A 10,859-nucleotide genomic window follows, 5' to 3' on the forward strand; every position below is an offset into this window, starting at 1 on the left:
TCCTGCGTCCTTTTCTCTTCTTCCTGTTTTCATGGTACCTATCCATCCTGCGTCTTTTTCTCTTCTTCCTGTTTCCATGGTACCTATCCATCCTGTGTCCTTTTCTCTTCTTCTTGTTTCCATGGTACCTATCCATCCTGCGTCCTTTTCTCTTCTTCTTGTTTCCATGGTACCTATCCATCCTGTATCCTTTTCTCTCCCTTGCCCTCTTAGCAGTGCAATAGTCTTATTAAGAGTTTGGTTCAACAAGGCAAGAAAATGGACTCCCAGAATTTTCAAACTGTAAAAGATTTTTTTTAAAGGGAGAGGCCTTCTGCTGCTCCCTCCACCCCCATTTGATGCACTTGCCAAGAAAGTGAGTCACAGATGCAGGTGTGGAGACATGCGGGCAAGCCGCCCAGCATGCACTTCCTGATTATATAACCTTTGAGGGTCTCCAAGAGAGATGGCGCTAAGAGCTGTGTTGTGCACAGCGCCAGGCAGCCTGATCATAGACAGGCGATGCTTGTGTCTCTCCTGGCCTGGGAAAGCATCATACGTTAATGTTTAAATTGGAATCATGTCTGCCACAGCTGCGTGTGTGACCCTCTGCCTTACGGTTAATCAGAGTGGCCATGCAGAACATGAAGGGAGCATTTTCTCTCCAACAGGAGCTGTGTTGTTATTTGTTCTGTGGCTGAAAAAGAGCTGGGTGGCCAGAAAAGCAGCAAATGACCCGAGATATTGTAATAATGTCTCCAACTCGTAATTAAATAAGTTATTCAGGAAATACGCGATATAGTCTTTGTATTTCATCAAAACGTTAGGTAGCAGCAACTTAAACTTTACAAAAATTATAAAGGTGCTTAACTTTTTATTATGTAAGTTGTTTTATCTTCTTTATATATATGAGCATCCTATACTTGTTATAAGTCATGAAGTTGTTCCTTGATTATTAGAAAGACATTTTGAGATTTTAATTTTTTTAAAGATTCAATTTCTTTGATGTCCGTGAATGTCTGTCTGCCTGCATGTGCACTGCCTGCACTCCTGGTCCTCTTGAAGGTCAGAAGAGGGTGTTGGAACTCCTGAGACTACAATTAAGGATGTTTGGGAGCTGCTATGTGGGTGCTGGGGACTGAACTTGGCTCCTCTGAAGAGCAGCAAGTAGTTTTAACTACTAGCCGGCTCTCCGGCCTGATATTCAGATTTTGATGCAGGAAGTCAGTTGAATACACTGTAAATTTACTGTGTTTCCTGAAGTTGTGAAACATTGGCCCTGGACATAACATGGCCATTGTTATCTTGCCTAGTAGCTATGACTACCGGCTTGATCAGGCCTGTTGCTACATCCTTGTGGAAGGAGGAGGGATGAAGGAGAGTCATCAGACTCTAACATGAACTTCTAGCCACGCCCTTGTGACCCTCCCAGAAGTAGGCAATTTCCCCCTAGCTATATGAGGTATTGGGAATGTAGATGCATCCTAGGTATATGAGGTATATTGCGTTATATATAGGAGGTGAAAAATTATCTGACAGAGGGCTCTACATATGCAGATTTTGGGAGGCTGAAGCTACCCAGTTGGTAGGGGACTTTTCAGGAATATGTGGTCAATCACACACGTGTGCGTAATCTCCTAAAAGTAGCTGAGTAACAGCAGCTCGTAGCTGGACCTGGGAGCAGTTGTCCATCTTCTACCTGTCTTTGGTACTCTTATCTAGAGTGAGTATGTATTTCTTTACGTCTCCCCAGGAAAGCTTTAAGAACTGACAACTGAATTCTGTCTTCCTGTCTTTACTCCTTGGCTACCTTTGCCCCCACCCCTTGGAGAGGAGAGGAGGCAGGGGGACAGCTCCACAGAATGTGCTGTTGTTGACTTGGGAATGGATGCCAGCAGGTGGGTGGCCTCTTAGATCCCTGCCCTACTGCTTTAACACCCTCTAGTTCTTTGATTTTACAAAAAATATATATAAAGAATCAAGGAGATGTAGTAAATCTTGTTACTTCTGAGGATTCTGCTAGTCATCATAGGAACCGATACTTGAACAAGGGGAAATTTCTTTTTTTTTTTTTATTCTTAATTTTTTTTTATTAAGAAAGAAAAGGGGGAAATTTCTTAGGTGATGATGAACAGTGTTCAGAAGTCCGCGTTAGAAAGCAAAGGAAAGGAGAGGAAGGAAAAGAAGCCACGTAGGGGTGATCATCTGGCAGAAGTGCTGGCCTTTGACAGTCTGTCCATCTTCCAACGTCTTTCTTAATCTCTTTCTTCCGTGTTTTACAGTTTTAATTATAGACGTCTTTAATATCTTTGCTTAATGATTATTAAAAGGTAATTTTAGGCTGTTTTGAATAAGATTGTTTTCCTGATATCTCTCTTGGTGTGTTTGTCATTGCCATACAGAAAGACTATTAGCTTTTGTGCATTAATTTTGTGTTCTGACACTTTGCTGAAAATATAAGTTCTGAGAGTTTTTTGCTGAAATCTTAAGGCTCTCTTAGGTATAGAATCATGTCATCTGCAAAACAGGGACTCTTAACGTTTTCCTCCCTCTTTCTTCTGGACCTTTAGCATGATGTGTGGTGGGTCTTTCCAGAAGCTTTTTCTGCATCTATCAGCATAAGCTGTAATCAGAGCTTTCTCTGACCTGCCCCATCCCATAGCCATTTCTGAATAATCACTCAGAGGCTTAATATTAATTACAGAATGTTTGACTATAGTTCAGCTTATTATCAACTAGCTCTTATGTTTAAATTGACCCATTATTATTAACCTATGTATCGCCACGTGGCCATGGCTTTCACCAGTCTGTTGGCATCTTGCTTCTTGAGCGGCCAGCTCCTGACTCTCCCTTCACTCCTCCCTTCTCCTCTCTGTATCTGCATTTGACTTTTCCACCTCTCTATACTCTGCCTGGCTATCGGCCAATTCAGATTTTATTATCAGCCAACGAGAACAACACATATTTACAGTGAGCAGAAGGGTTATTCCACAGCAATACACATGAAACAATTCATGTCCTTTATAGCATTTGCTGATTTATATAATATTGAACCAACCCTGTATCTCTAGAATAAAGCCAACTTGATTATGATGAATAATACTTTGAGATATTCTTGAGTTTGTATAGCTAGTATTTTGTTGAGGATTTTGTATCTGTAATTGGTCTGTAATTTTCTTTATCTTTGTCTGGTTTTGTAGAAGGAGTTTGGCAACGTCTCTTCTTTATTTTATGGACTAGTTTGGAAAGCATTGGTGTTAATGAAGTTCTGGTAGAATTTACTAGTGGATCCGTATATGCACTAACTTTTTCAGCTGGGAAACTTTTAAATTCAATTTCACTGCATATTATACTTGTGCTTAAACTGTTTGTCTCATCCTGGTTTAATTTTTTTAAAATATTTATTTATTTATTTGTTTGTTTATTATGTATACAGTGTTCTTCCTCCATGTATGCCCGCACGCCAGAAGAGGGCACCAGATCTCATTACAGATGGCTGTGAACCACCATGTGGTTGCTGGGAATTGAACTCAGGACCTCTGGAAGAGCAGCCATTGCTCTTAACCTCTGAGCCATCTCTCCAGCCCCTCCTGGTTTAATTTTTATTGGTCATGTGTGTCTAGAAATTTATTCATTCTTAAATTTTTTCAATTTAGTGGAATATATATTTTTAGGTAAGAGCTAATGATCTTCTGAATTTCATTGGCGTCTATTTTAATGGCTCTCTTTTTGTCTCTAAATTTATTAATTTGGATCTTCTCTCTTTTGGCTAGTTTGCTTAAAGGTTTGCCTTTTAAGTCCAGAAGAAGGTGTCAAATCCCCCAGTGCTGGAATTACAGACAGTTGTGAGCTGCCTAGTGTGAGTGCTGAGAACTGAACTCGGGTCTTCTGGAAGAACAGGAAGCACTTGTATGTGCTGAGGTGTCTCTCCAGTCCTGCACTCTGATTTTGTGGGCGCTTAGGACTATAGATGTCCCTCTTAGAATGGCTCTCACTCTGTCTCCTGGGTTTTCATGTGTTGTGTTTTCATGTGTATTTGACCTATGAATGTTTGTATTTCTTTTCTATTTCCTCAGCTTGTTCAATAGTGTGCTCTTTATTCCCCGTGAGTTTGCACATGTCCTAGGGTCTCTCTTGCCTTTGGTTTGTACTTTGATTCTATTGGAATCTGGTAGAATACCAGGAATACTTTAATTTTTCTGAATTTGTTAAGATTTCCTTTGAACCCTAATAGATGAGATAAATTAGAAAAAGTTCCATGGGCTTCTGAGAAAAATGTGTATTCTGTGATGTTTAGATAGAATAGAATTCCATAGATGTCTGTTAAGTCCATTTGATCTGTGATATCATTTCATTGGGGTATTTCTCTGTCTGTTTTTTGATGGGATGCCTGATTAGTTGCTGAGAGTGGGGGTGATGTCACCCAGTGCTTTTGTGCTTGGGTCAATCTGTTGAGTTTACATCTGGTATGAAACTGACTGCGTCCGTGCTGTAGGCATGTGTGTTAGAATGATATTGTCCTCTTGATCGACTGTTCTCTTAGTCATGAGTAGTGTCCTTTATCCTTCCTCACCTGCTTTGAATGTGTTGCTGGATGTTTAGAACAGTGGTACCAGCTTATTTCTCAGGTCTGTTTGCTTGGGAAACCTTTTCCATCTAGTTATTCTAGGTGCTGTCTATCTTTTGTGATGAGGTGCTTTCCTTGGAGGCAACAAACAGATGGCTCCCAGTTTTTGACCTAATCTCCTAGTGCCTTTGGACTGAGTAATTGAGAGCATTAGTATTCATTCAGATGTTTGTATCTTTGCACACAGTCATAACCATCTTTGGTTTTGTCTGGTATGTCATCTAACTCTGCCTCACTACTGTAGGGATAATAACTTCGGGGGGGGGGGATGACATTGACTTGGTTTTTCATGTTTCTTATGCCCCTGTGTTGGGATTTACACATCGGGTATAATTTTGTCGCTTGCTTTATGTTTTATCAGCTATATTTTTCTAGTTGAAGTGTTTATAGTGTTCACATGAGACTTGGCTGTGGTGGTGTGTCCTTGAGAAAATCATTGCTTAGTTCAGGAGCTCGGGGTGTCTGGCGTAAGCTTTATATCATTCCCTGTGTAGGATAACTGGGAAAGCAACCATGGCTTCTTGGTAGCACAGCTATGCAAGTTTGCACTAGCCAGCCAGCAAGAGTGGCCCCTCTGACTTCACAACTGCTGCAGGAGAAACAATCAAGGATAATATGGAGTGGGCATGGATTTTAGTTATTAAAATGAGGGGTGGAAGGGAAATAGGGTGACCAACTGTGACGACCAAAGATTGACTTCGGAAAAGAATTGAGTCAGGTAAAGTCCGTGAGAGGAAGAAGCTGGGGCACTCACTCTTAGGGCCACAGATTGAGAGGTCGTTAAATCTCTGGCAGGTTGCAATTAGATAAAAAGAGGAGCAGGTAAGGATGAAAGAAGAAAGAAAAGACTCCGAATAAGAGCTGGGTCTATGAGGTGGTTGAGGGGTCAAGTCTGTCTGACAGTCAACAGGATGGGGAACACAAGCAACCGCCCTAACACCTGAGCAACAGGCGGACAAAAGCAAAAGCACCAGGAGAGATCCGTGCAGGAGCGACGTAAACAACAGAAAATAAGGAACAAAAATACCTCCAGAGTTAATCTCTGTCAGCTGTGCTGAGCTGGAATTTCTTGGTTTCCTCTGGATCCCTGGCAGGTTCCTAGTGCTGTGATGTGGGGAGGGGAGAGAAGGAGCCATTGGTCTCTGCAGCAGCCCCCTCCTGTGTTCCTGGGGTTTTGCACGTGAAAGGGTGAGGTGGTCTGTTCTTTCCTGGTAGTTTCCCTTAGATTCCTGCACTTCTGGCCTCTCGTGGTTCTGCTGGTCTGGGTTATGTGAGGGGCAGCACTTCACACACACACACACACACACACACACACACACATACACACACACACACTATCTACTATTCAGGGATAGTGATACCACAGTGTTACTAAATTGTTCCTCAGGTCTAAACAGCTATTATTGAGCAATAAGACAAATAGAATGTGGGGGGGGGCGTGGCACTTGTGGGAGGCTGTGGGAAGTTCTGGGGTTTCCTCCCAGTTGCTCCTATCACCTTCCTGCGTCCACCCCGTAGTTAGACACCAATGGAGATATTTTATGCCCAAGAGGGCGGAGGCGGGCAATTGACCATTCTTAGAACTACAGGCTGGGCAATTTGTTTGACAACTGGATTAGAAGACCACCAATAGCCAGATTTTTAACCCTCTATGATCTTGGCTTTTATTTCTTTTTTTTTTAAAGATTTATTTATTTATTATATATACAACTTTCTGCCTTCCATTTATACCCACACACCAGAGGAGGGCACCAGATCTCTTTACAGATGGTTTGGAGCCACCATGTGGTTGCTGGGAATTGAACTCAGGACCTCTGGAAGAGCAGACAGTGCTCTTAACCACTGAGCCATCTCTCCAGCCCCTTGGCTTTTATTTCTTATGTTTTTGTTGTTTGTTTGTTTGTTTGAGATGGCGTCAGAGCCCACTTCAGCCTTGACTGCACTATAAAGTGGAAGTGACCTTGAGCTGACCTTTCAGCCTCCGTTCCTGAGTGCTGGGCTGCAAGCTATAGTGCGAAAGGCTGTGTCCACGCAGTTTAGAGCTGGGGTGCAGGTCAGTGGTGGACCCCTTGCCTAGCACGCAGGATTCCTTCTGTAATACGCACAAGGAAACTGTTATCTGGAAACGTCTAGCTGCTAATTTGCAGTGAAAAACAGAAAGGAGAGCATCCTTTCCGACAAATCTAGTGTGTATCAAGTTCAGTTCTGTCATTTTTGCCAACGAATTTGCTAACTCTCGTGGCTTCTCACAATGCCCCCTCTGTCCCACCCTCTCCTCCCTTAGTATCTTTTCGCCACTTACATTGCTCCATCAGCCACTCTCGACATTGGGCTGCAACAGGAAGAGAAGAAAGACATTTACACGAGAATCCAGCCACCGTTTGAGGACCTCTTTGATACGGCCGAGGAGTACATCCTCCTCGTCCTTCTGGAGCCCTGGACACAGATGGTGATGTCAGACCAAGTGGCTTACAGAAAGGTACCATGTCCTGGCCAACAGTGCTTGCAGAAAAGGCTCGAGCACGGCCTCAGGGGGCACAGCCTCAGGGGGACCACACCCCCGGGTGGCAAGGCCTCAGGTGGGCCAGGGCTCTGTAGTCAGGACTGGGGAGGACCCAAGGCACAGGCAGGGAAAATGTTTATTTTTTGTCTTTATGATTTGTTTTTTGTTGCCATTTCCCTGCTGTCTCGTAGCAGAAGACTTAACCTCACAGTCCTAGCTCTCTGTACAAATACGTCAGAAGAGAAACGTGAGCTTTCCGTTAGTGCAAAGTAGCCAGATTGGTGTTGTCCTTCCCTGATGTTTTCAGCAGTGATCTCACAATGAACGGAAATATCATTTTATTTTCTGCTGGATGCTTACAGTAAATATCACACCCGTAGAAAATCTAAATGCTTCCCGTGTATCATGAAAAGCAGAGCCTCTGACTTCAGGCCTTCTATTTAAAGTACCGGGTGTTCATCCAATCAAACGCTTGACTGGATAAGTTCGTACACAGCTTTTTACTTTGCAAAAGATGTCAGCACTGGAATACTTTCATTATTATTACTGATAGATATAGGAAATTCCTTTAGATATTTCTGTAGAATCACAAGTTAAGACTGTCCTTGGGGTAAATGCGTGTACTGGGTGCGTGAGGCCGTTGTTGCAGGGGCTGAATTCTTTATTAATATCCACTCAAGGACTTGAGTTGTCTCCCAAGAAAGATAAATTAAGCAATTATGATAAAATTAATATAGAAACACTTTGCATAGACTCATCTCATTGGATTGTGACTTAAATAATTTATTAAATAACTTAATAAATTCAATAACCAAAATAATTAGATTTCATTCCTTAATTCTTGCAGTTCTAAAACATTAACCTTTCTATTATAGAAAATACACTAGAAAGATTAGACTATCATGTGATATTTTAAAAGCCTCTCTTAACTCATATTTGTAATATATATTGCAGTTCATAGAAGAAATGTGAAGTCTGGAAGCAATCCTGTAATTGTAAAAGAAATTTGGAAGTATAGTTGCCCTGAACCAAAACATTTTGGCATTAGCAAATGAATCTTATGAAAATGTGTAAGATGGATGATATACTGTTAGTTCTTAGCAAAAGGGAAAACACTGATCTTAGTTCTGGAACCTTCTTCGACTTCAGTCCAGAGGACTCGCTGAGTATGTAATGTAATCTCATAATCTTGTTCCCCAAAAGGACTTCCAAGCGGACCCCCAGAGCTAGCTGTGAAGTACAGGACGTTCCCAGGCTGCTAGCCAGCCAAACTTGACTGGTTTTCCCCTGCAATAGAGAATCGGAGAGTGGCCTTATTCTCCTGCCTATGGAAAATGACACTTTATAAAATGTTAGAAAGACAAACCTGCTATAAGCAGTAATTTGGTCAACTGCTTCCTCTTTTGCTATAGCAATAAAACCCTTAGGAGTACCAGTAAACAGCCTGTCCTTTCTTGTTCTCCTGTGAAGTATTTGGTTCCTACACCCAGCAGCCTTTGTCTTCTCCGTGATTCATTCTGTGACGTTGACTAGAACCCGGAAATGTGACCGCCATATTCATCTTGTCTGTGTGTGCCCCAGGGAGGAGGGGTTCATTGACAGCAACTGTGTAATTGAATAGAAAATGTTCATCCTTCGTTGTGTATATTTGACGTATCACTTCATTGTAGCTAATATTTTAATGGCATGGGGTTTTCTGCTCCTGCCTCAAAGGCAGTTCGCCTTCTTGGAAGCCCACTGTTTCTGGTAAACTGCTCCGTCCCCCATTTTTCATGATGCGCATTCAGCTCTGCTGATTTTTAGGTGACACTACAAAAAGAGACTCGGCAGCTAGATTCCGCCTACTTCAGGAAGCTGCATGCTCTGCATAAGGAGACAATCTCCAAGAAGGCCGAGGTAAGACTCTGACTGGGGATCCAGAGACAGTACCATCTTGCACACTACATTGAGACGTGGAGTGGTCAAGGACTTGGACGGGGCACCAGCCTGCTGCCCCATGGCCACACTCGCTGCCTTTGACAGGCCACGGTGGTAAAGTGACACGTTCAACACAGCTGGAGAAACCAGGTTGGCAAAGTGACAGAGGGACTTCCCTAAGACCAGAAACTTGAGCCCTAAAGGTCACGATAATCCCTTAAACGGTGCCCACTATTTTCTGCATGTTAGTAATAGTAACTGTATTCGTTGTCAAATTACAGGAGTCCATTTGCATTCTCAACAAAAAGGAACCCTCAGATTTTTTTAAAAAAGAATAATGGGGAAATAGTTGGAAAAGTCAGTAAAAAGATCATAGGATTGGATAGGATACTAACTCTTATCTTTATTTACAAACCGGTGACGTTTGTTGGTTCTGAGACAGTCCCGTGTAAACCGCGTGGCCTTTCCCTAGTATGTAGCCGAGGAGACCTGTGCTCACCTCCTCCTGACACTGCTCACCTCCTCCTGACACTGCTCACCTCCTCCTGACACTGCTCACCTCCTCCTGACACTGCTCACCTCCTCCTGACACTGCTTACCTCCTCCTGACACTGCCTCTCAAGTTCTGGAGAGATTACATGTATGTGCTATCATGACCAGCTCAGATTTTCAAGTTTTATATTGATTAGATAAATCTTGATATGCCCATAAAAACCATAAAATTAATGAACACATCTACATAAAATTTGCAGTTAATTGACCTGTTCAGGACATACAGTTATATAAATATATGGCATGAAAACACTGATGTCAAGTTGAGTGTGGTGGCTCACACTCCCGCCTTTAATCCCAGCACTCGGGAGGCAGAGGCAGGCCGAGCTCTGTGAGTTCGAGACCAGCCGGGTCTACACAGAGAGTTCTAGGACAGTCAGGACTGCACAGACAGCGCCTATGTCAGCAAAATGAACAAAAAACCAACCCTCCACTCATATCATGTAACCCTGCTTATGTAACATTACATATATTTACACACATGTACATATATGCAGAGAGAGATCTGGGAAGAAGTTCGGCAAAATGGGAGAGATAGTTCTGAGTGCTGGGTTTGGGTAACTTTTAGTTTCTTTTTTGTGTTGGTTTTTATATAAATAAGGTTTTTTCAAAAACAATAGTTTTTAAAATAGAACTTAGTAGTTGTTTTGTTGGTGCCAAAGTTCTCTATTTGATGTACCACTCATTGCAACCTGGGAAGAGCACAGGCATTCGGAAAGGTCCTATGTAACAGTGATGTGCTTTAAGTTCCAGGGGCAACATTTATAATGCTATACACAATTCCTCCATATAAGGAACATTGCTTTTTGAAATATTTATAGTTTATCTCACGACTGCACATTTAAAAACACTAATACAGAGGGTGAGTTATCTATGTTAAAAACGCAAATACAGAGGGTGAGTTATCTATGTTACAAACACTAATACAGAGGGTGAGTTATCTATATTAAAAATCACATGTGGTTTGTGCTGGAGATGACTCAGCGGTTAAGAGCCACTGGGCTCAATTCCCACCATCACAGGTGGCCACAAGGGTCATCAGTTCCAGGGATCTGATGCTGTCTTCTTACCTCTGCACACAAGGTGCACATACATACTTGTAGGCAAAACACTCACAATAAAATAAATTTTAAAAATTTTAAATAATTATGAGAGAATATTTAATATCCATTATAAATTATTAAGATAAAATATAATTACAAAACCATAGCTACATGATTATATTCCTCATTTTAAATAAACTACATATACACATATATTTATATATAATATATAAAAATG

At 41.9% G+C, this 10,859-nt stretch overlaps 1 protein-coding gene across 5 annotated transcripts in view; it reads left to right on the top strand.

The window, feature by feature from the left end:
* Positions 1-10,859, top strand: part of Rgs22 (regulator of G protein signaling 22) — a 101,740-nt gene that overhangs the window by 65,027 nt on the left and 25,854 nt on the right. For all 5 annotated transcript variants that reach the window (XR_003378835.1, XR_003378836.1, XR_003378834.1 and 2 more), the window contains exons 15-16: positions 6,891-7,085; positions 8,913-9,005. Coding sequence is in view for 2 of the 5 variants with exons in the window: in XM_013354105.2 (XP_013209559.1) it covers positions 6,891-7,085; positions 8,913-9,005 (288 nt within the window). In the remaining 3 variants the exon portion in view is untranslated. The remainder of the gene's footprint in view (positions 1-6,890; positions 7,086-8,912; positions 9,006-10,859) is intronic.

This window comes from Microtus ochrogaster, unplaced genomic scaffold, assembly GCF_000317375.1.
Source record: "Microtus ochrogaster isolate Prairie Vole_2 unplaced genomic scaffold, MicOch1.0 UNK29, whole genome shotgun sequence".
NCBI lineage: Eukaryota > Metazoa > Chordata > Mammalia > Rodentia > Cricetidae > Microtus > Microtus ochrogaster.